This window comes from Arabidopsis lyrata (genome assembly GCF_000004255.2).
Source record: "Arabidopsis lyrata subsp. lyrata unplaced genomic scaffold ARALYscaffold_6, whole genome shotgun sequence".
NCBI lineage: Eukaryota > Viridiplantae > Streptophyta > Magnoliopsida > Brassicales > Brassicaceae > Arabidopsis > Arabidopsis lyrata.
In genome coordinates this window covers 20,522,849-20,546,220 of record NW_003302550.1, presented here as the reverse complement: position 1 = coordinate 20,546,220, position 23,372 = coordinate 20,522,849, and the positions used below count along the sequence as shown (strand labels likewise).

The following is a 23,372-nucleotide window of genomic DNA, read 5'->3' as shown; positions in this document are numbered from 1 at the left end:
ATGGAAGTTTTGTATAGATAATTTTACTAAATCTGGAGTGGGAAAGCAATTCAGATTTTGTCAATTGGGTATTTGACTGGTCCAATGTTTTAAAATCTTGATCAGGTTTGAGTTTCATGTGTGCAGTTGAAAGAATGAAAACAAGAATAGGTGAAGCATGGGGAGTCTGCTCACACAAGAAGATCTTGGCCGGCTCTGCGGTGACAACGTTTTGAAACTTGACAAACATTAGTAAAAGTGCTTGTTCTTCGAGTAAACAAAATGCAATTTTGAGTCTTTGTGTTGATGTAACAGAGATAATATAGATTTGATTTAAAAGATGGAGGACATTTGTCTTTGATATGTAAACTGAAGACAAAGAGATGAATAAATTTTTTATGGTTTATGAGTTTTAACTAAAATTATATTCATATCTCTTTAACTTTTTTTTTTTTTTTTTTTTTTTTTCCTTCTAATGGCTTTTTATTAAAACTTATCAAAGATCATTGTTTACAACGGTATTAAGAAACATTGGACATGATGGTACATACACCATTGGTTTGGAGAAGTTCTAATGGTCTTTGCTAGTAAATCCGCACACTGATTTTGTTGACGATGCGTGAATAGAAACTTTGCATCCGGAAACTTATCTCTCCATCCCCATATCGTGTTTAAGAAGTGATTGAGCCGTGGGTTCAAAGCAGAGCCATTGATTATTCGGATTACATTTTGATTATCTCCTTCGAACTCGACCGCTCGGTATCCTAGTGCCCAAGCTGCTTGCATTGCCCATATTAAAGCCGTGTACTTCGCTTCTTCTGTTGTCATCCTCCCTTGGAATTGACCCATCCCACAATCCTGAAAAACTCCATGAGAATTGCGTATAATCCATCCGAGACCGGAGACTTGATTACCTTCATGGTGTGAGACATCATAATTACAAAGTCATCCTCTTTTCGGTTTTCTCCATTTTTAACTGCGCTTCATGGTGCTATGTCTTTTGACTGAGTTTGGATCATCATGGTGTGTGTTATTCATATCTCTTTAACTTAAACACAAATTTCATACACTTAAAACTTTTTTCATAAACCAATTCCATACATTTACACTAAAATAATTTTCAAAAATTTAATATTTAAGAACCACATGTTAAGAGCCTACCATTAATCAGACAAAAATCTTAACTCAAAAATACTATCTCTTAACAATCACTTTTACAAATAAATTACTTAAATATTGCTAAGAGGTATTTCTAAGAGCCTACCTATAATCATGCTCTTAGGTCTAATAATTCATCGTTGCTCTTTTCAACAAGTTTCTTTCGAATTATCTTTTCGTGATTCTCCATTTTCCTTTTGCCTATGCTTCTTACTCGAATGACATCTAGCCGATTCGATTTCTAGAGACTGTTGATCTCGAGAGAGAGAGAAGACTCTTTCACTATGTAAACATAATTTGCATGCTCTCCAATTGTATTAAACATTGGAGGCGAGTCTAGTAGCTGACTCTAACGTTGATTGGGGTGGCTAATCAAGCACACAGAGATCAACTTCCGGCGACTATGTCTTTCTCCGGGAAATCTTGATCTCATGGTCCTTCAAATGCCAACAACTAAGTTTGTGATCCACGACCAAAGCCAAATATAGAGGAGCTTGCAAACGGCGTTGCCGAACAATATGGATCCAAAATCTCATGCTAGGACTCCACTCTCCACTCTCCAAAGCTTCATACAATTGTTTGTTATGATAGTATCAGTGCGGTCTACCTCTCCACTAACCTGATTCAGCGCCAATTCTCCAAACATGTGGAAATTGACATCCATTTTGTCCGTCAACATGTAGATGTCAGCTACGTCCAAGTATTTTATATATGTTTCGTTTTCAACAATATATCGACATCTTCACCAAAGACCTACCAATCTTGGGTTTCACGGAATTTTACTTCGTTCTCAGCGTCCGACCTTATCGGATGTTCCACTATGAGATAACGAAAGATTGGGAAATATGGAATATTATCATAATACCTTATAGTAAGTCTAGTGTAACCTAATGTACGAGTTCTTAGTAATCTAAGGAAAGTAGCATAGAGTTAATTGAGTAGCAATTTACATGACTCATTTTTAGTTCATAACCTAAAACGATCCCAAAAAATTCACATATTTTAACATCTTGTGTAGGTTTGTATCGGCGTAAGTGAAACAAAGCCCGCAGTTTTAGCCCATATTGACATTCTTATCCAAATACAACATCAATTTTCTTTCTTAGAGAAATTTTTTTAAAATCCATCCCGTAATTTCTATCACTATGTTAAATATTAGTAAGAAAAACATCTAGAAAATGTTTAAAACTACTGTTTAATTAAAGAAAATATACAAAGAAAGTCAAATATTAAGACATGTAAACATAATTGGAAGTTTGAAACTATCAAATCACATGGGATCCTAGATTCTTCACATGGTAGGTAGCTAGGCTCACCCTCTAATAGAAATAGCAAATGGAATTATCTATTATGTGTTCTCAGCAGCCCGACCCGTCCATAAAGCAAGTGAAGGACTTGCTTTAGGCCACATGATATAAGAGTAAACGAGAGGGCCACATTTGCTAAATTAACTCTTTGGTCTGCTGGTTAAATAGTCCAATTTTATGTCAGATGTACTGGTTCGAATCCTCCCCTCGCCATTTATGTGTTTTTTTTTGTGGCACTCGTTTTTCTTCTTTCTTTTTCCGTGAGCAGTTTTGTTTTTTTCGTGGGCACTTTCCCCTCTTTTTTTTTTTTCTTCAGTTCACTTATTATTTTATTTGATAATTTAATTCTTTTTTTCTTTCACAAAAAACCTTTAATATTTGGTTTTATAAATAAGACATTTATTTCTTATTCAAACAAAAAAAAACCCTCGACAAATCAAATCCTTATCTAATAAATCACAAGTAAATTTTCAAGTAACTGCAACATCCTCCGTATGACACCTGGCTTAAGTCCCAATTTTTTATCTTTCAGCTTTTAAAACAATTAAATTTTAATTAATTTTAAATAAAACAAAAAAAAATCTCGACAAAACCTTTTTCTGAACGACACAACCGCATCTCGACAAAACCTTCTTCTCCCACGATCTCCAAATCGATCTCCACTTCTCAACAATGGAACTACAAAAAGGTTTCAGATCTCTCAAAATCAATATTCCTTTCAGATTACTTCTCACCCTTATTCCCCGATTTCTGAGAGCAAAAACCAATGATTTCTCAATTTCTCAATCAATTGAACGGTGTATTTCTCAATTTCTCCCTATCTCTACTGAGCCTCCGTCGTTTGATTTGAATCAAAGGTAAGCTTTTCAACTATTTTTGATTATGAACCAAAAACCATCACTCTAATCTTCTCCCACCTCATCTCAATCAAAGTATACTCCGTTGGAGAATTTTGGGCTATTATATGAAAGCTTTTTTTCCTTTGATCCAAAGAGCTTACCTTTTTATGTGATTCTAATCTAAGATATTGCCTTTTGCAAACTTTTTAGTTCAATATTCAATCGTGATCAATCTGCATGTCACTTATTCATCAAAAACCATCATTCTAATCTTCTTCCACTTCATCTCAATTAAAGTATCTTATTTCTTTTTGTGTGTTTGATTTGCAGATATGCCGCTCGACATTACACCTATTTCCCAATTAACTTTAGGCACTGATCCATGTAAAATCAATGTTCGAATTGTCCGTCTTTGGGGTTTTCCAAAAAAGAATAAACCAGAAGAATTTACAGGAATTGATCTTCTCATTGTGGATGAAAAGGTATGCTAATTGGATGTTTTAGTTTGCTGAATTATTTAGTGACGAGAATCTATTGAACTCAAACAAAAATGCTTTGTTATGTAATGTTGTTATGTTAGAAGAGACAGGGAGATGTGATAATAACACGGTTTAGTTTGCTGAATTATTTACTTTGCTGAATTATTTAGTGACGAGAATCTATTGAATTCAAAGACAAATGCTTGGTTATGTAATGTTTGTTATGTTAGAAGAGACAGAGAGATGTGATAATTGTATGGTTTAGTTTGCTGAATTATTTACTTTGCTAAAATATTGAGTTGTTTAGTCGTGAATTCACTTTACAAAAACAGCCTCTGTCTTAGCTGAATTATTTAGTTGTAAGTGGAAAGAGGCGAGAATCTATTGAACAAAAACATGAATGCTTTGTTATGTAATGTTGTTATGTTAAAAGATAGAGAGAGAGATGTGATAATTGGATGAGCATTTTTTTATAACAACTCTGTGATACGTTTTACGTTTTATTTTGAAACAGGGAAGTAGGATACAAGCTTCTGTAAAAGGAAAATTACTCGATAAATTTCAGAAGGACTTAAAAGAAGGGAAATGTTGTGTTCTTATGAACTTTGAATTATGCCCAAATCTAGGAAAATTTCGGAGTTGTGACCATCCTTACAAGATCAATTTCATATTCTACACATGTGTTAAACCAAGCGAGGAGATTCCTAATCTAGAAGCGTGTTTCAACTTATGTCCTTTTCCTGAGATATTAGCAAGAAGAAATGATGATACTATATTCATTGGTACGTTATCTCCACCACTTTTATTTTTCCTATTCATCTATAAGTTATTTCTCAATGTAATTTTCCAAATTTGCAGACATTATTGGTGAGATTGTTGGGATGAATGAAGTTAAGAGTATCACTACTGCTGAAGGTCCAACAAAGTTGCTTAATCTTCAGCTTAAAGATCTTGGGTAATTTTAAAATTCATCCTTTATTCATGTTTGAAATCTTCAGAAGAGACTCGCTTATTGATGTTTCTTAAACAATTCTTTTTCTTTCTCAGGGATTCACTTATTGATGTTGCCTTATGGGGTAAACTTGCAGAAGATGTCTACTCTAATATTAAATCCCAACCATCAGGTCCTGTTGTTTTTCTTGGAAGTTTGATGAAGACTTTGCTATATCAAGGTATACGTATTCTTAAACGTATCATTGAGAAAAAGAGTGTTAAGATGTATAAAACATTTAACTTTTGAATTTTTCTTTTCCAGGTAAAGGCACAGTTCAAAGCTCAAAATTTACAACAAAAGCTTATATCAATTCTCCACTACCAGAGATTCTTCAGTTTCAAGAAGCGTAAGTAAATATACATAATATATGTTTCGTCCTGTTTCATTAGCTTATATTTTCAGCTTTTAAACGCAAATATTTTTCTGTTATAGGTTGTGCAACGAAGAACCAAGATTAGCTATTACTGAAATAATATCTTCAAAGTCGGCTCATATTTCCAAACAATCATTTCACTTATCTGAAAGAAAAACAATCATCGAACTCATGGAAACTAACCAAGTAAGAATTTAATACATAATTATGAATCCACCACTTTTTTTAGCTATCGACTGAACATATTCATTCTTAAAACCTAGGTAATAGCTAGGAAGGTTAATTTACGGTTTTCTAATTTCTTTAAAGGTACATTGCACCATGTGAAGCTGCGTGGAGGATATTTGGATTTGAAATACACTATAGTAGTGTTCATATTCAAAGACTGAATATTCATCTAGAAGGAGAGCATAGTGTTATGTACGATGATGATGATGATGTTGATGAAGTCCTAACCAAAGAAGCAAATCAAACCTCACAACTATTAGAGTGGATGAAAACGAACAGCCGTGACGATTTCGCTAAGACACTCACGTACGCTGAATTTCCATTTTGGTTTGTATGGAACAAGAAAATAAAAGAATGGACTGACCGTCAAAGGAATATAGCATTTGGGAGAATACATCATTTTACTCCAGCAGCGGGTAATTTGTTCTACATGAGGATGCTTTTAAACAAAGCAACAGGAGCTACATGTTTTGAGGACTTACGCACTGTTGATGGAGTCATATATTCGACCTACAAGGAAGCATGTTTTGCCCTAAATCTTCTTGATGATGATAAAGAGTATATTGATGCAATAACCGAAGCAAGTCAATGGGGGTCAGCACAGTATATGCGAAGAATTTTTGTTATGCTTCTTCTTTCAGAAAGTTTGTCAACGCCAAACCGCGTTTGGTCAGAAACGTGGCATTTACTCTCCGAGGATATATTATACATGCAGCAGAAAATCCGTCAGGCACCAGGTACATTTTCATAAGTTATTTAGGTATAATCCATAATTTCATTTAAGTTTAACTGAAACTGATGCTTTATCTTCAACCTGTAGATTTTTCGATGTCAGAGGAGCAAATCAAGAATCAAACTTTGTTTGAAATTGAAAGGCTTTTGTTATCTAATGGAAGTTCTTTAACAAATTTCCGTGAAATCCCATTTCCTGATGATAACAATATCCCAGCTGCGATCAACATGCTCATAAGTGATGAATTATGTTACGATAGGCAAGCGTGTCAAGAGGAATATCACCGTTTGCTACCTATGTTGAACATTGAACAGAAGAATATATTTGAGCGTATAATGGCTACAGTGGATTCAAAAGAAGGAGGTGTTTTCTTTGTCTATGGATTTGGAGGCACAGGCAAAACGTTTTTATGGAAAACTCTATCTACTTACATTCGATCAAAAAGGGAGATTGTCATAAATGTAGCATCCAGTGCAATGGCTGCATTGTTATTAGAAGGTGGTCGCACGGCGCATTCTCGATTTTCAATACCAATACAGGTACACGAGACTTCAACTTGCACCATTACTCCTGATAGTGATATTGCAGCTTTGTTAGAAGAAGCAAAGTTGATCATCTGGGATGAGGCTCCAATGATGCATAAACATTGTTTCGAAGCTTTAGATCGATCTTTGAAAGATATTCTCAACCCTACCAAACCTTTTGGAGGTAAGACTGTTGTCTTTGGAGGCGATTTTCGCCAGATTTTACCGGTGGTCCCTAAAGGTAGTCGAGAACAGATTGTTCAAGCTTCACTATCTTCTTCGTCTCTGTGGAATTCTTGCCAAGTTCTTTCATTAACAAAGAACATGCGACTAACTGTGGAGTCAGATCCATTAGAAGTGGATATCATCAAAGAGTTTTCTGAGTGGATACTAAAACTTGGAGACGGTAAACTTTCTGAGCCAAACAACGGTGAAGCGGAGATAGATATACCAGAGGATATGCTTCTCAAAGACTCTTTGGATCCAATCAATTCAATCGCACTTAGCACATATCCGTCTTTGCTTCAGAATCTTGATGATGGGGACTATTTCAAGGATCGTGCGATACTTTGTCCTACTAATGATGTTGTTGATGAGGTAAACAATTACATCATGGACCTTCTTCCAGGAGAATCACATCAATATTATAGTTCAGATAAGATCTGCAGTTCAGATTCTTCAAGGACGAGGGACGATGGTATCTCAACAGAATACCTTAATTCAATCAGGTGTTCTGGATTGCCAAACCACCTTTTGAAACTGAAGAAGGGTGTTCTTATTATGTTGCTACGAAACCTTGACCAGCAATACGGATTGTGTAATGGAACTAGGCTGCAAATAACACGACTTGGAAAACAGATCATTGAAGCAAAAGTTCTCACTGGAAATAACATCGGCAAGAAAGTCTATCTTCCAAGAATGCTTCTGATACCTACAGATTCTAGATTGCCTTTTCGGCTTCAGCGAAGACAGTTTCCAATAGCACCTTGCTTTGCGATGACTATTAATAAGAGTCAGGGACAAAGTCTATCTCATGTTGGGATATACTTGCCGAGACCAGTATTTACACATGGGCAACTATACGTTGCGGTATCAAGAGTCAAAAGCAGAAAAGGCTTGAAAATTATCATCACTGATGAAAATGGTGAAAGGGTGAAGACAACAACTAACGTTGTCTACAAAGAAATATTTCAGAACATATGAGGTATGTCCTATATCGTCTTAGACCATAACCTTACTACTTTATTCTTACAAATATCCTTATATGTATATATATAACGAAAGTATTCTAATACGTTTTATTTTTTGAGTCATTCAAGTTGCAGATGGAGTGCTTTAAAGCTTGAGTTGCAATTCTCGCTATCTACAATCTCAATTACTATCAAGAAGTGTTTTGTTGTTTAGTCAATCAAACAAGCTTAAAATCCTATGTAATTATTCTTTTTCTTTTAGCAGACAGCTTATTACGATGGAACGTATTTTATTCAATATGTTTTTCATCATCATCCAAAGACAAATCCTCCTGCAAAATCTAATGCTTGAAAAGAATTAAATTCCGAAAACTTACTCCATTTTTGCGTTCTTGGTCGAGAAACACACGTTCAACTAAATGACCGACAATCCTTTTCTCAAAGATCTGAAAACAAATCAGATTTATTTCATATTATAAAAAGTTAATAATCAGATTCATGTGCATATGTATTATTATTGCTTCTCGGATTTCTTACCAAATAGCTTTGCCGAAATCGAAACAGCTTCTAGATGATTCAACTCGACCGGAGACGGAGACGCAGACGCCGAAATTAAGGAGACGAGAATCATATTAGAAGATAAATAGGATTTAGTGAAGGAAAACAAACGCAAATTTCAGGATGAACAATCAGAAAAAAAGAGAAATCGAATAATTTTTTTTGTGAATGAGCTGCAAAAATGATTATCACTCTCGAAGCAATTTTTTGCGTCTACTATTCTGTTTTTTAATTTATTTTTATTTTTAATAAACTAATATAGTAGCCCAATAGCCTAGCAATACTACAAAGAAAATTTAACGATGGCCCAAAATAAAAAAAGATCCAAAATGTTGAAAAAGGGCCGTGCAACGCACGGGCTATAACACTAGTGGTGTAAATAATTTCGAAGACTATTAAAAACATTTAAAGATTTTTAATACTTTTCTAATATTTAAATATAATTTTTTTTAAATTAATGTTTATATAAAAGGCCACATATTTAAAAAATGCTTTAGGCCACCTAAATCATAGGACCGGCCCTAGTTATGAGATTCCATCCATATTATAGGATCTCGGAGATAAAGAAAATAGAGATACAAAAAATAATTAAAAAAATCCATTAGATTTAGTTGGTAACCAAATGATGTTAGTCAATAAGTGAACTAAAAAAAAAAAAATGATTGCTATGAGTCTTTGTCTCTTTGACAAATAATCTATAAAAGCAGTAAGAAAAAGACATGAAAGGTATTAGATCTGCCTACGTGACATTATGAGAATGGTTCATACAAAAAAGATTCTCTCCTTTTTTGGATTCTCACTCCCATATGTAATTCTAAATCTCGTGAATCGCATGTACCTTTTAATTTAGAACAGAAATTTGCAATCTAAATACTTATCTTATATGGGCTTATTTGGTAGATGAAATTTGACAAATAAACACATCGTAACAAAACCGTAAATAAATGATAGTACTTACAAGTGTGATTAAAATATAAACAAATAGCATGCGTTATAATATAAATTTGTATGTTAAACAAACATATGATATTTTCTAAAATTCATACCGAATCCATGTTATATATGTTAGATGCACATACGATAAATAAAATAACTTATTTTATCGTTTTGCCATCTACTCGTATTTGTAAAGAAGAAAATAAAATTTGGCCACTTAGTAATTCTCTACTTACATCTCCTTCACTAACGGGAAAAAATAAATTAAAAAATTATGTATTGTTTCCTACTTAGTAAAAATCTATACTATATAAAAGTCGAGGCCATAAGCTTCTGAGGCCGTCCACCTAGGATTTTAAACGATCAATTGTAATTAGACATGTCATTAATTAGCATTTTTAGATTTTTGAAATTGTCTATATTAAAATTTAAGTAAAAAGGAAAATAAAAACAATGATGTGGTTAAAAAAGAATTTTAACTTTTTCAAAAATGAAGACAATTTTCTATATTAAAAGTTTTGAAAAAAGGAAAAAAACAACATATGGAATAATTAACATTTTTAATTCAGATTAAATAACATTTATAAATTATAAATATTTTCTATAACATTTTTAATCGCTAATTAACATTTTTAGCCATCACTTCAATTGACATTTTCAAATTCTCATATTTTCTATATTGAAATACTTGTGAAAAGGAAAGCGATAATATAGGAATCTTAAATTTAAGAGAAGTTTTTGTTACAATAAATATTTGTAAAAAGAAAGAAACGCATAAAATGTTAAAATAGTTTAGTAGATTTAAATCACTTAATGTATGTGTATATATCTGATGGCATGAGAATCAAGAAAGTAACGTAAAATGTACAACTTCCAATGTTCCTTAGTGAAAAATGTAAAATATACACATCTTCCTGATTTATTTTCCAAAAATGTTAATTTTGTGATGAGAATACGTGTATATAAGCATAATCGAATTATACGTGTATACGTGTATACATAATATTTATCGAATACATATATACGTGTATACGCAATAGGATAAGATTTATACGTGTATACATAATAGGAATTTTCATCGAATTAAGATTCTGCATGGGTAGCTTTAATATTTGTTTCAACAATGAATTATAACATTAATACAAAAACCAACCAGTAAATTAAAGATTAGGCTTATAAAAATAAATATGAAATATCGTTTTGTCCTTTTAGTTATATAATAATAAAAAAACATGAAAGAGTTAATAGCTAAATTTATGTAGAAATTTCTGGCTTTTTATAAAATGACAAAAAAAGTCTTGGCTTAAACGAAAGATTGAGGAAAAATATACAATAATTTTTGTCTGATTTTTTTAAAAAAGAGAGTAATAAATGTCAAAAATTAAATAAGAAGAAAATATGACAGTTGTTGGATATTAGTTGTATTAATTAATTATATCCAACTTGTCATTAAAAAAAAATCCGTTGACAGAAAAAAAAGAGAGATTTAATCAAAATATAGTCCAGGTACTTATTTCAAATGGGCCAACTCTTCAAGACGTGAAGAAGACTAGAAGATAGCTTGTCAGATTCACATCTCAAAGAAAAAAAACAGAGCAAGAAGAAGAAGAAGAAGACAACCATGGAAGAATCAGAACTAGTTCTTCCTCTATGTAATAACAATTCTCAATTTTTAAATATTTTTCTTATAATTTCAATTGTTCTGACAAACATTTTTCGAAACAGTAACAAACCCCAAAGATCTGACAAACCCATCTTCTGCCTCATCATCTTCATCATCGGAACCAAGAGATGAAACAGAGGATCTTCTTTTACCAATCTCCGGCGAAGAAGAAGAAGAAGAAGAGAACTCACCAATCCGACAAGTAGCACTCACTGTTCCGACAACAGACGATCCTTCATTACCTGTCTTAACATTTCGCATGTGGGTTTTAGGAACTCTTTCTGGCATCCTCTTGTCGTTTCTCAATCAATTCTTCTGGTATAGAACAGAACCTCTCACTATCTCCGCCATCTCCGCTCAAATCGCCGTCGTACCACTTGGTCGTCTTATGGCTGCTAAAATCTCCGATAGAGTCTTCTTCCAAGGATCAAAGTGGCAATTCACGTTGAATCCAGGTAACACCAAAATTTGACCTTTTTTTTTTTTTTAATAACTAGGAGATTCTTGGTCTAAGCCCGTATATCCTTCGGACCAGAGGCCAGAACATTTTATATAGTCCCGTCCCAAGTGTCACTCGAACCGACCACCTCTAGAATTTGGCTTTTTTTTTGTTAGACAGAAATCTTCCCGAGATTCGTCAAAACTCGAATATTCTTGTCTTTTAAGACGTCTAACTATGAGTGAAATCGAAATGGAAATGGTTATAACCATTAGACCATCCAAAAACTGATTTTGAACCATTCTTGATTTATTTCAGGACCGTTTAATGTGAAGGAGCATGTGTTGATCACTATTTTCGCTAACGCCGGAGCTGGATCTGTTTACGCAATACACGTTGTTACTGTCGTGAAAGCGTTTTACATGAAGAACATAACGTTCTTTGTGTCTTTCATCGTTATTGTTACCACTCAAGTTCGTACTTGACCTTTTTGATTAGTTTTTTCTTGGAATATTTGGAGTTTGAACGAGTTTATGGTTTCTGATTAGTTAAGTGTGATTGATGTTTAGGTTTTAGGTTTTGGTTGGGCCGGAATATTCAGGAAATACCTCGTTGAACCGGCGGCGATGTGGTGGCCGGCGAATCTTGTTCAAGTCTCACTATTTAGGTAAATAATACACTCAATAATCACTAGAGTGTGTTTCACGTTTTAGCTCAAGTTTTCGATATTTTCTATATACAATACATACAAAAGTAAAGGGGGCAAAATAATTGTGTTTTGGCCAAATGTCATAAAAATTGAAGATGCCATACAATAATAAATACAGTACTAGATAAAATATTCCATTCCCACCTATTTTTAAATATTTTTATATTTATAAATAATACAAAATTAATCTTTGAATATAATATGGAGACATATATGTTTCGTTGTAATATGGTCATATATATACTGTTTTTGTTTAAAGTAAGTGAGAAAATAATTAAAATTTTTATTTTTTTAAGTTATTAGGTTTCTATAGAATGTGATGTTAATACTAAAAAAATATCATGGGACCAAGTTTTATCAGATGTCTTCGAAAATAAACATCATGATATCTTTTTCAGATAAAGACATTTTTGTACGTAACTGTTAGACATATACTCCCTCCGTTTTCGAATAGTTGTCGTTTTAGAGAATTTTTTTTTTTTTTAATTAGTTGTCGTTTTCAGTTTTCGATGCAAAATTTATTACTTTTTTATTTTTTATATTTACTTTTATTATGCAACTTGATTTACTATTGGTTAAATTATGTTTAGGTAGATAATTAATGATATTTTTATATTGAAAAACTAACAACATTAATAATTTCTTGATTTGTGTGCATATAGTTAAAACGACAACTATTCGAAAACGGAGGGAGTATTCATTTTTCTTATTTATATTTTCTTATTTATATGGTGTAAGTTATACAAATGAATGATATTTTTGTATAACTGTTACTTGTTGAATCTAATGAAATTGGTCAATAAATAGAAAACATAAAACCACATGTAGAAGCAAGAGACATATATGTCACTATCCTTTAACAAACAAAAAGAGACATAATTCTATTATGATTATATCTAACACATTGATGTTGTCGTTGGCTAAATTGTCAGAGCGTTGCACGAAAAAGAAGAACGGACCAAAGGAGGGCTGACACGTACACAATTCTTCGTGATAGCATTCGTTTGCAGTTTCGCTTATTATGTCTTTCCGGGCTACTTATTTCAGATCATGACGTCGTTGTCGTGGGTCTGTTGGTTCTTTCCATCATCAGTTATGGCCCAACAGATCGGGTCCGGTCTTCACGGGTTAGGTGTTGGAGCCATAGGACTCGACTGGTCAACCATTTCTTCTTACTTGGGTAGTCCACTCGCTAGTCCATGGTCAGTCCTAAACTCATTCTTGGTTTACTCATTTCACTAAGTCATAAAAGTATGGGTAGAGATAAACCGAAATTGGTTTATAAATCATATATAACCCGGTTTATGAGCTTTATGTCCAGCAAATTGAACCAAACGAAATTCCGGTTCCAATTTGTCATAAATTCTTAATATGGAGTAAACTTAAATCCCAAACCGAATAACCAAATAACCGGTTTGGTTAGGTTCAATTAAGTTTGGTAATTGGTATTGCAATAACAAAAATGCTTTATATGTTTTTAACAGGTTTGCAACGGCTAATGTGGGTGTGGGATTTGTTCTGGTGATATATGTCTTGGTACCAATATGCTACTGGCTCGATGTGTATAAGGCTAAGACCTTCCCTATATTTTCGAGCTCTCTTTTTACGAGCCAGGGTTCAAAGTACAACATCACATCCATTATAGACTCTAATTTCCACCTTGACCTCCCATCTTACGAGCGTGAAGGCCCTTTGTATCTTTGCACTTTCTTCGCAATTAGTTACGGTGTTGGTTTTGCCGCTTTAAGCGCTACCATCATGCATGTTGCTCTCTTCCATGGAAGGTATAAAAGCTCATATATTACAAAGTATTAAAACAATTTCTTGATGACCTATATGTAATTAAATGTATAGATTTGGGACATGAATTAGATTCTTGTTTGCTTGCTTTTGTTAAAGTCTTTCAATGGATTTTTTTCAGGGAGATATGGGAGCAAAGTAAGGAGAGTTTTAAGGAAAAGAAATTGGATGTACACGCGAGGCTAATGCAAAGGTACAAACAAGTTCCAGAGTGGTGGTTTTGGTGCATACTCGTTACCAATGTTGGAGCCACAATCTTTGCTTGTGAGTATTACAATGACCAACTTCAATTACCATGGTGGGGTGTTCTATTGGCATGTACCGTCGCCATTATCTTTACACTTCCTATCGGTATCATCACCGCCATCACCAACCAGGTAAAAAACGATATCTAAATTGAATGACTAAATAATGTCTCAAATTATTTGGAGATTTAGTGCAAATTCATAGTAAACATATGTTTAATGTTACAAAAAATATAAATTTGAGACCCTATTGGTTTGATAAAATAAGTATTTTGTAGGCGCCAGGATTGAACATAATTACAGAATATATCATAGGATATATCTATCCAGGATATCCAGTGGCAAATATGTGCTTTAAAGTATATGGATACATAAGTATGCAACAAGCCATCACTTTTCTTCAAGACTTCAAACTTGGTCACTATATGAAGATTCCACCTAGAACCATGTTCATGGCACAGGTTACAATATAATCTCTATTATCAACTAGTTTATATATACGACTCACTTAATGTTATTATAAGTTATAATACGTTCATAATTTATCGGTTTTAGATTGTTGGAACACTCATCTCATGTTTGGTTTACCTCACAACGGCTTGGTGGCTAATGGAGACAATCCCCAACATATGTGATTCGGTTTCTAACTCGGTTTGGACTTGTCCATCCGATAAAGTCTTCTATGATGCATCCGTTATATGGGGACTTATTGGTCCTCGTAGAATCTTTGGAGATCTTGGTTTATACAAATCCGTTAATTGGTTCTTCCTTGTCGGCGCTATAGCCCCGGTTCTTGTATGGTTAGCTTCAAGGATGTTTCCTAGACAAGAATGGATCAAACTTATAAACATGCCGGTTCTTATAAGCGCGACAAGCTCGATGCCACCCGCAACAGCAGTGAACTACACAACATGGGTTCTTGCCGGATTTTTATCCGGATTTGTTGTGTTTAGGTACAGGCCAAATCTATGGCAGAGGTATAATTATGTTTTGTCAGGAGCATTGGATGCTGGATTAGCATTTATGGGTGTGTTGCTATATATGTGTTTGGGACTTGAGAATGTGAGTTTGGATTGGTGGGGAAATGAGCTTGATGGTTGTCCTTTGGCCTCTTGTCCTACCGCGCCTGGTATTATTGTTGAAGGTTGCCCGCTTTATACGTAAAACGTATTTGCGACTCGATTCGTTTGGGAAATGGCGAAGGCATTTCCAATGCTAGAGTTTGGTCGCTGGATTTGGTGCATCAGTTTGTAAAAATCATTTTTACCTCTCATATATATACAGTATGAGATTGTTGTGTATAGTGTAAAGATGGTTCATTAGTAGGGTGGCGCTATTCAACTATTCGATTTGATTATTTCATTTTCTTTTAAGTCGGTCTTGAGTTTTTAAAATTTCATTATCAATTGAAACTTTGTTTTCATAGTTCGTTTCAATTTTGGTTAAAAGATAAAATGCTATGTTTTCCGTCCTTTGAAGATTTATGTGTCTAGGCCTAGAACCTCTTCATTATTCAAAAAAAAAGAAGCAACTTGTAATGAGTTTATGCGTACCCAATTGGATTATTGTATATCCACAACATATTAACTGGAAAAAATAATTGGTTTTGATTGGTAACTTTGTACCACAACGGTAAAAACTATATTTATATGCCAAAGCGAGACGAAAACAAAATGGTATAGAAGATGTTTGAAAACAATACTACCACTATTACCATTATTAGTATAAACGAATATATATTTCAACACCAATATATCTTATAACTTGTCACTTCTTAGTTATTAGTAAATAGATTTTGGTTTTCGGTAATCATAAAACTTAGGAGCAAGGACGGCCTTCTCTTCTTTCACATTGGCACCAATAATTTCATACGGTATTTTTCAACGGAAACTCTGACCTTCACTTATCAATCCGAAATCACAATTTTTAAATAACAAACCTGAACTATGTAACCGTTAGCCAATTTCAACATAGTTTTTTTTGTAGTTAATGTTGATTAAAATGTTAAGTGGTAATTATATGTTTTTTTGTTTATGAATCATTCATTTTATTCAATTGGCTAAAGTTTACATAATTCAGGTTTGTTATATTATTTAATAACAGATATATGTTGAAATTTGCTAACGGTTACATAGTTCAAGTTATTATTTGAAATTTATGTTGGTTCGGATAAATACAATGAATCAAATTTTTGATTGAAAAACCTCATATAAATAGTTTGAGTTGATATTGGATTTAAATATGATCGTCCTTAAAAGTTTTTGTGACCTAAAAGGCTAAAACTGCTATCTTATATTGTACGACATCGTTTTAGTTACTTGCTTGCAAAACTGCTATCTTATATTGTACGACATCGTTTTAGTTACTTGCTTGCTAAAACCCTTTAAACTTTCTTTTAAGCTTAAGACCTGCACAAAGGAGAAGTCTCTCACTTGAATTCTTTTGTTTCGAAGCCATGGAAACTGAATCGGATGACGTCACCATTACCGTCGTCAAAGACATGAGAGCTCGATTAGAGAATCGAATTCGAAACCAACACGACGCTCACTTAGATCTTCTTTCTTCACTCCAATCCATTGTTCCCGACATAGTCCCATCTCTCGATCTCTCACTCAAACTCATCTCTTCTTTCACCAATCGACCTTTCGTCGCTACACCTCCATTACCAGAACCCAAAGTTGAGAAGAAGCATCATCCAATTGTTAAATCAGGAACCCAACAGCAACAATCACATGGGCATGATTCAAAATCGATGCTTGTTGATTCGAATCAGAGAGATTCTGGTTCTGGTGTTGAAGCTGATGGGTCTAGTGGGAGTCCTATGGTGCTTGTTAGAGCTATGGTTGCTGAGTGTTTGCTTCAACGAGTACCGTTTTCGCCTACGGATTCGTCTACTGTGCTTAGGAAGCTTGAGAATGACCAGAATGCTAGACCGGCGGAGAAGGTGGCGTTACGTGATTTAGGCGGTGAATGCGGGCCGATTCTTGCGGTGGAAACCGCGCTTAAATCGATGGCTGAAGAGAATGGTTCTGTGGAATTGGAAGAGTTTGAGGTTAGTGGGAAGCCTAGGATCATGGTTTTGGCTATTGATAGAACTAGATTGCTTAAGGAGTTACCAGAGAGTTTTCAGGGGAATAACGAATCGAATCGGGTTGCCGAAACGCCTAATTTGGTTGAGAATTCAATAGTTTCTGCTGGTGGGTTTGGGGTTTCCGGGTCGGGTAATTTCCCGAGGCCTGAGATGTGGGGAGGTGATCCTAATATGGGGTTTAGGCCTATGATGAATGCACCAAGAGGAATGCAAATGATGGGAATGCATCATCCAATGGGGATAATGGGTAGACCACCACCGTTTCCTTTGCCTTTGCCGTTGCCTGTACCGTCGAATCAGAAGCTTAGAAGCGAAGAAGATGATTTAAAAGACGTTGAAGCTCTTTTGAGTAAGAAGTCTTTTAAGGAGAAGCAACAGTCAAGGACTGGTGAGGAGTTGCTTGACCTTATTCACCGTCCAACCGCTAAAGAAGCCGCTACTGCTGCTAAGGTGAACCTTGTTAACTTTGGTCTTTAGCTTTTTAATACAAATCTATATGTGACTTTAGAAGCTTTCAAAAGGGATTGAGGAGGAAAAACATAGTATAGTTCACTGCGGACTAGATAAGTTATCTCGATACAAAGCTGTGTTAATTTGGACTAGATAGCAGACTAGATAATGTATGATTCTTGAACGAGTTTTGGAGAAGTTATTAGCCATTTTATAGTTTCTTATCATGATTATAGTGGAGCAGATACTATGCCATTCTGTGTTTTCGTAATTTGTTTTGAGTAAATAGTTTCAGGCTTTACCGTTCTCATCATTTTTTGCTGATCAGAAAAATCTGTGTGTATGCCATGGTTAGTTCTTAAGAATTGGAGTTCTCAGCATTCTGTTGGAGTTACAGTAGGGTGAAAAGCAAAGAGCTATATAACTAAGATATCTGTTTCTTCGGTTTGGATGCTGATAGTTATGGTCCTATGTGGCTATGATCTAGATGGTTTAATGTTTATAACCTGTTTTTAACCAGTTATCACAATTCACAAAACTTGTGTGTTTTGTCTCTCAGTGTGGGGTTGAAAGTTTTTGATACATGGTTTCTACTTTCAATTTTTAAACTTGATGTAGCGAAAGCAAAGATCTCTTTGCACAAAACTTGTGTGTCTGTTGTGACTTTTTCTCTTCGTATCTTGTGAGACCCTTGCCACTGTTTCTAGCCTCATCTCTTCTAGGTGTATTGTTTTGTTAGTTTTCATTTCATCTTCTAATAAACAGCTTGGATCTTGTGATTGACCGGTATATTGTTATGTTCCTTACAGTTTAAAAGCAAAGGAGGATCACAGGTTAAGTATTACTGTAGGTATTTAACTAAAGAGGATTGCCGTCTTCAGTCTGGTTCTCACATAGCCTGCAACAAGGTTTGAACCAACTCAAGTTTTACATTTTACATCTTATTTGATTGATATTTCAGAATGTTATATTGTTAGAATTCCATAACGAACAAATTGAGATTGGTTTGCAAGTCAAGTTTTGTTTGTTATTTTTGCGAGGTTTATATTGATCTCCTGCTATGGTGTCTAATTGTCTATGTTGCTTTGCTGAAATATACTTAGTTCTTATGACTTTTATATTCTTTCAGAGACATTTCCGTCGACTAATTGCTTCACATACCGACGTTAGCCTAGGAGATTGTTCCTTTCTCGATACTTGTCGTCACATGAAGGTAACTCTTTAAATGTGATAGTATTTCGGTTATTGTCGTGTAGATAAATGGTAACTGAGCAACCATTAATTTGAATTTGGACAGACTTGCAAATATGTACATTACGAGCTCGACATGGCTGACGCTATGATGGCTGGTCCAGACAAGGCATTGAAACCACTACGTGCTGATTACTGTTCCGAAGCTGAACTTGGTGAGGCACAATGGATAAACTGCGATATCCGTTCTTTTCGAATGGACATTTTGGGAACTTTTGGAGTTGTTATGGCGGATCCACCATGGGACATTCACATGGAACTTCCATATGGAACAATGGCTGATGACGAGATGCGCACTCTGAATGTTCCCTCGTTGCAGACTGATGGTTTGATTTTCCTTTGGGTCACTGGTCGTGCAATGGAGCTAGGCCGTGAATGGTACGTAGAAAAATCTCAACAAATTTTGGGTATCATGCGAGTTTCCATTAATGGAGTTTTATTTTTGTATAGTTTGGAGCTTTGGGGATACAAGCGAGTGGAAGAGATCATATGGGTAAAGACGAATCAGCTTCAACGTATTATTCGAACAGGAAGAACAGGTCACTGGCTTAATCATAGCAAAGAGCATTGCCTGGTTGGAATCAAAGGAAATCCAGAAGTGAACAGAAACATCGACACAGATGTGATTGTTGCCGAGGTTAGAGAAACAAGCCGGAAGCCAGACGAGGTTTGTCCATAATTGCCCACATATTACCAAATCGTTTCGAATTAGTATGATTCTGGAGTCTTATGTGATGAGAATGATTTGTCAACTACCAGATGTATGCAATGTTAGAGAGGATCATGCCAAGAGCAAGAAAGCTCGAGTTATTCGCCCGTATGCACAATGCTCATGCCGGGTAAAGCTTTCAAACTTTTTACTGTCATATGATTTCATTGTCCTGAATCTTATGAGACTACTGTTGTTTATAGTTGGCTATCACTTGGGAACCAGCTTAACGGTGTCCGATTAATAAACGAAGGTCTCCGAGCTCGATTTAAAGCATCATATCCTGAAATAGATGTCCAGCCACCATCACCACCAAGAGCCTCTGCAATGGAAACAGAAAACGAACCAATGGCTATTGACTCAATCACAGCTTAGTTCAATTCAAAAAAACCAGAGCCAAATGTCTCAGCTTTGTTGGATTCATGTTGCTTTGGTTTTGACACATTTGTTATGGCATCATGATTTTGTAAATCTTTATGGAAAATTAAAGGAAACAACATTAACGAAATTTGAATTTTTATTCGCTCCAGTACTTCTCATCGTCAACATCTTTATCATGTTCCAACGAATCCTCACCATCCGATTCATTGACCAAACCCATCTTGAATCTCCTCACATCTTCAACAGCAGCATTCCTAAACAATCCAACATCAACAGCTCCGGCGACCATATGATAACCACGTCCCCGGATCTCAACAGCTCCGTCGTGCGGCATCGCGAAACCCGACAAATAAGCCCCGCCTTTCGCCGGGTCTGACGTCAGCACAGATTTCTCAGCTTTCTTCATCATCTCTCTCACTTTCTTATGTCCCGGATCCCACAAATACCCCAAACTCGCACTAAGATCCAACGGTCCCATTTGCACACAGTCAACACCATCAACGGCTGCGATTTCATCAGCTTTCTTCACTCCTTCAGATGATTCCACCTGGCACATAATCAGAATCTCCTCTGCGTAATTACTTAAATACCCTTCGTCGATTCCGTAGTTCGAAGCTCGCACCACCGTGTGCGCCGATCCACGGATGCCGTCGGGAGGAAACCGGCAATACGACACCGCTTTGGTAGCGTCTTTGCGAGACTCAATCATTGGGAACATGATTCCTTGAGGACCTAGATCTAGGGCTTTTTTAGCCCAGGTTGAGGAGTTTTCCGGTAATCGGAGAATTGCGGATGTTCCGGCGGCGTTAAGAGCTCGAATACAATCCAAAGCTTCCGGTATGCCTCCGGGACCGTGTTCCATGTCAACGACGACGTAATCGTAACCGGCGTGAGCAGCGATCTCGGCTAATGTCGGCGAGAAGGAGAGTAAAAAGAGGCCGTAGAGAGTTTCTCCTCCACGGAGACGAGATTTCAAGGAGGTTTTGGATCGATTCGTGATCGCTTCCACGGCGGCGACGGGTGAGTGATCGGCGGGAGAGGAAGAGTATCGGATTGGAGTTAGCGTTTTGCGGGAGAATGAAACTGAGGATCTGATTGAGCTGAACTTCGAAGGAGATAATGATTTTCCGATGATCAGAGAAGATGGATTAAGCAGAGATGTCACATCTGTGGTGACGACGACGGCGGCGGGGAAGATTGAAGCGGTGGTCATGGCGGTGAACTTGGGAAGTATCGAAGAAGTGGTAAAAGTGTTTTTGCTTTCGTATGACCAAAAAATAAATTAGTACTCACTTATTAGCGTTTTCGGGATAGAAACTTAAACTGCATGCTGTTTTTTCTTCGAAAAACGACAAAATCTCATTTAGGGTATTTACAAAAAGCCCAACTAGATTCTGAAGCCTTTTTAATAGGCCAACTTCATTTAGGGTTTCTACTTTTCTTGTTCATTTAGGATTTCTCAAGGTCCCTCATTTGAGTTGTTTCCAACTTGAAATAATGACGACGACGATGTCAAATCTTCCAAATGATTTGTTAGAAGAGATTGTCTCTAGGGTTCCTCTAAAATCTATGAGAAAAGTGAGATTAACATGCAAAAAATGGAATGCTTTGTTCAAAAGCCGGAGTTTTACGAAGATGCATATTGGGAAAGAAGAAGAAGCATCAAAGGAATTAGGAGAGACTCGGATGATCGTGATGATGGATTGCAATGTTTATTTAATGGGCATCATCGTCAATGAAAATCCATCCATAGAGTCTTTAGGTAAACTTACTTGTCTACATGATTCAGAACAAGTCAAGATATCTCAAGTCTTTCATTGTGAGGGTTTATTACTATGCATCTTAAAAGTTGATAATACTAAGATTGTGGTTTGGAATCCGTATCTGGGGCAAACAAGGTGGATCCAAACCGGAAAGCATTACCATGCAAGTGGATGGGTAACACTAGATGTTTACAATTACGCTCTCGGATACGAAAATAATAGTGAAAATCGTAGCCTCAAAATCTTGAGGTTTACAAAAGATTTCCATTATCACTTTCCCGAAAACGTCGCTTTATGGTATGAAATCTATGATTTTGATACTGATTTATGGACTACTCTTGATGTCTCTCCACACTGGCGGATAATATCTAACTGTGGTCTTTCTCTCAAGGGAAACACTTACTGGGGCGCTGTAGAACGGAATGCATCCGCACATCATATAATTTGTTTTGATTTTACAATAGGGAGATTTGGACCGCTTCTACCTCTGCCGTTTAAGGCGAGGGGTTCAGATTTTGTGCCACTATCTTCGGTTAGAGATGAGAAGATCGCAGCTTTATTTCGGGCAAGCGAAAAGGTTGAGATATGGATTACGACTAATATTGATGATGCCAAAAATGTGTCCTGGAGCAAGTTTGTTACACTAAATATACCATACCTTGACCAGAATCTTTCATATAAGAGTTTCCTCATTGATGAAGAGAAGAAAGTTGTTGTGGTTTTTGATAACGAAAGAAAAGTCACGCACAACACCATTATTATCATTGGAGAGGCTGGATGCTTGAGGAAATTGGAGCTTGGAGAACCCGTAGACAAAAACTGTTGGCCACTTGTGTGCTCGTATGTTCCAAGTATAGTGCAAATCAAGCAACATAATGAAGGGCAAAAGAAAAACCAAAGTGATTAGGAAAGGCGTCGACATCAATATGTTCAAAACATGTTGAGACATGACAACAAATCAAGCAAGAGGAGGTGGCAAAAGGAAAAAACAATGGAAATTTGATTAGTCTCAATTTACAAAGTCTAGTTTATATGTCTTTCATTTTCCCGGTTTTTTCTTTTAGCAATATTAGTTTGTTTCTTCCCATCTATTGTTCTATATGAAAAAAAAATGTTATGTTTTACTTTTTAATTCTTACAAAACCGCTAGGTGATCCATTAAATGACTAGTTTGGTCAGAAATATCACATCCATCTCCGGAGGCGTGGTTAATACAAGTTGCAAGTATAGAAGAATATGTGTACTTGTCTCATACATTCATTTTGTACTTGATGAGATTGTGTTGCAGCTTCTGACTACGGGTATATGGTTTATTCCTTACATCGTTTCATGATTTGGAAGTTGGTTATACATGTTATGGTTTCTGCACTAAAAGAACTTAATCATTACCATGGATATGAGAGTATCCCATACCATATTAAAGAGATGTGTTTTAGGATTACAACTTTAGAAGATAGAGATACTCGATTTGGTGTCTTAAAAAAGTAAACAATTTTGAACCACATCCATATTTTTCTAATAAGTTACATAAATGAGAATCCACAGTTAAAAGATAGTTTAAGAGATTTTAAAA

General features: G+C 35.4%; 6 protein-coding genes and 1 long non-coding RNA gene across 8 annotated transcripts; 5 read left to right on the top strand and 2 right to left on the bottom strand.

The window, feature by feature from the left end:
* Positions 1 to 2,955: 2,955 nt before the first annotated feature.
* LOC9310715 lies at positions 2,956 to 5,529 on the top strand. Its single transcript, XM_021021033.1, has 8 exons — positions 2,956 to 3,301; positions 3,614 to 3,765; positions 4,277 to 4,544; positions 4,621 to 4,717; positions 4,810 to 4,934; positions 5,018 to 5,102; positions 5,189 to 5,315; positions 5,439 to 5,529. Exons 2-8 carry the CDS (start codon positions 3,616 to 3,618, stop codon positions 5,454 to 5,456), a joined length of 870 nt encoding a protein of 289 aa, XP_020876692.1. The 5' UTR covers positions 2,956 to 3,301; positions 3,614 to 3,615; the 3' UTR covers positions 5,457 to 5,529.
* Positions 5,525 to 8,119, top strand: LOC110227282 (ATP-dependent DNA helicase PIF1-like). Of its 2 annotated transcripts, none has more exons than XM_021021032.1 (3): positions 5,525 to 6,094; positions 6,178 to 7,818; positions 7,940 to 8,119. In XM_021021032.1, the coding sequence occupies exons 1-2, from the start codon at positions 5,548 to 5,550 to the stop codon at positions 7,815 to 7,817; spliced, it is 2,187 nt and encodes a 728-aa protein (XP_020876691.1). In that variant the 5' UTR covers positions 5,525 to 5,547; the 3' UTR covers position 7,818; positions 7,940 to 8,119. The 2 variants fall into 2 exon arrangements, with proteins under 2 accessions (XP_020876691.1, XP_020876690.1); XM_021021031.1 differs by having other exon boundaries at positions 7,934 to 8,119.
* Positions 8,078 to 8,515, bottom strand: LOC110227284. The gene is made up of 2 exons (XR_002331067.1): positions 8,342 to 8,515; positions 8,078 to 8,250 (listed from the first exon to the last, which is right to left on the bottom strand). It is a non-coding gene; the product is annotated as an uncharacterized LOC110227284 (long non-coding RNA).
* Positions 8,516 to 10,814: 2,299 nt separating this feature from the next.
* LOC9310714 (oligopeptide transporter 7) lies at positions 10,815 to 15,579 on the top strand. Its single transcript, XM_021021030.1, has 9 exons — positions 10,815 to 10,950; positions 11,024 to 11,416; positions 11,719 to 11,873; positions 11,970 to 12,067; positions 13,042 to 13,311; positions 13,594 to 13,893; positions 14,031 to 14,286; positions 14,433 to 14,615; positions 14,710 to 15,579. Exons 1-9 carry the CDS (start codon positions 10,920 to 10,922, stop codon positions 15,316 to 15,318), a joined length of 2,295 nt encoding a protein of 764 aa, XP_020876689.1. The 5' UTR covers positions 10,815 to 10,919; the 3' UTR covers positions 15,319 to 15,579.
* Positions 15,580 to 16,539: 960 nt separating this feature from the next.
* On the top strand, positions 16,540 to 20,163 carry LOC9308605 (N6-adenosine-methyltransferase MT-A70-like). Its single transcript, XM_002874600.2, has 7 exons — positions 16,540 to 17,695; positions 18,505 to 18,603; positions 18,825 to 18,908; positions 18,993 to 19,324; positions 19,397 to 19,613; positions 19,706 to 19,785; positions 19,859 to 20,163. The coding sequence occupies exons 1-7, from the start codon at positions 16,610 to 16,612 to the stop codon at positions 20,028 to 20,030; spliced, it is 2,070 nt and encodes a 689-aa protein (XP_002874646.1). The 5' UTR covers positions 16,540 to 16,609; the 3' UTR covers positions 20,031 to 20,163.
* Positions 20,011 to 21,336, bottom strand: LOC9310713 (2-keto-3-deoxy-L-rhamnonate aldolase). The gene has a single exon (XM_002872489.2). The coding sequence runs from the start codon at positions 21,247 to 21,249 to the stop codon at positions 20,173 to 20,175; it is 1,077 nt and encodes a 358-aa protein (XP_002872535.1). The 5' UTR covers positions 21,250 to 21,336; the 3' UTR covers positions 20,011 to 20,172.
* Positions 21,337 to 21,429: 93 nt separating this feature from the next.
* Positions 21,430 to 23,336, top strand: LOC9310712 (putative F-box protein At4g10740). Its single transcript, XM_021021878.1, has one exon. The coding sequence runs from the start codon at positions 21,534 to 21,536 to the stop codon at positions 22,704 to 22,706; it is 1,173 nt and encodes a 390-aa protein (XP_020877537.1). The 5' UTR covers positions 21,430 to 21,533; the 3' UTR covers positions 22,707 to 23,336.
* Positions 23,337 to 23,372: the final 36 nt, after the last annotated feature.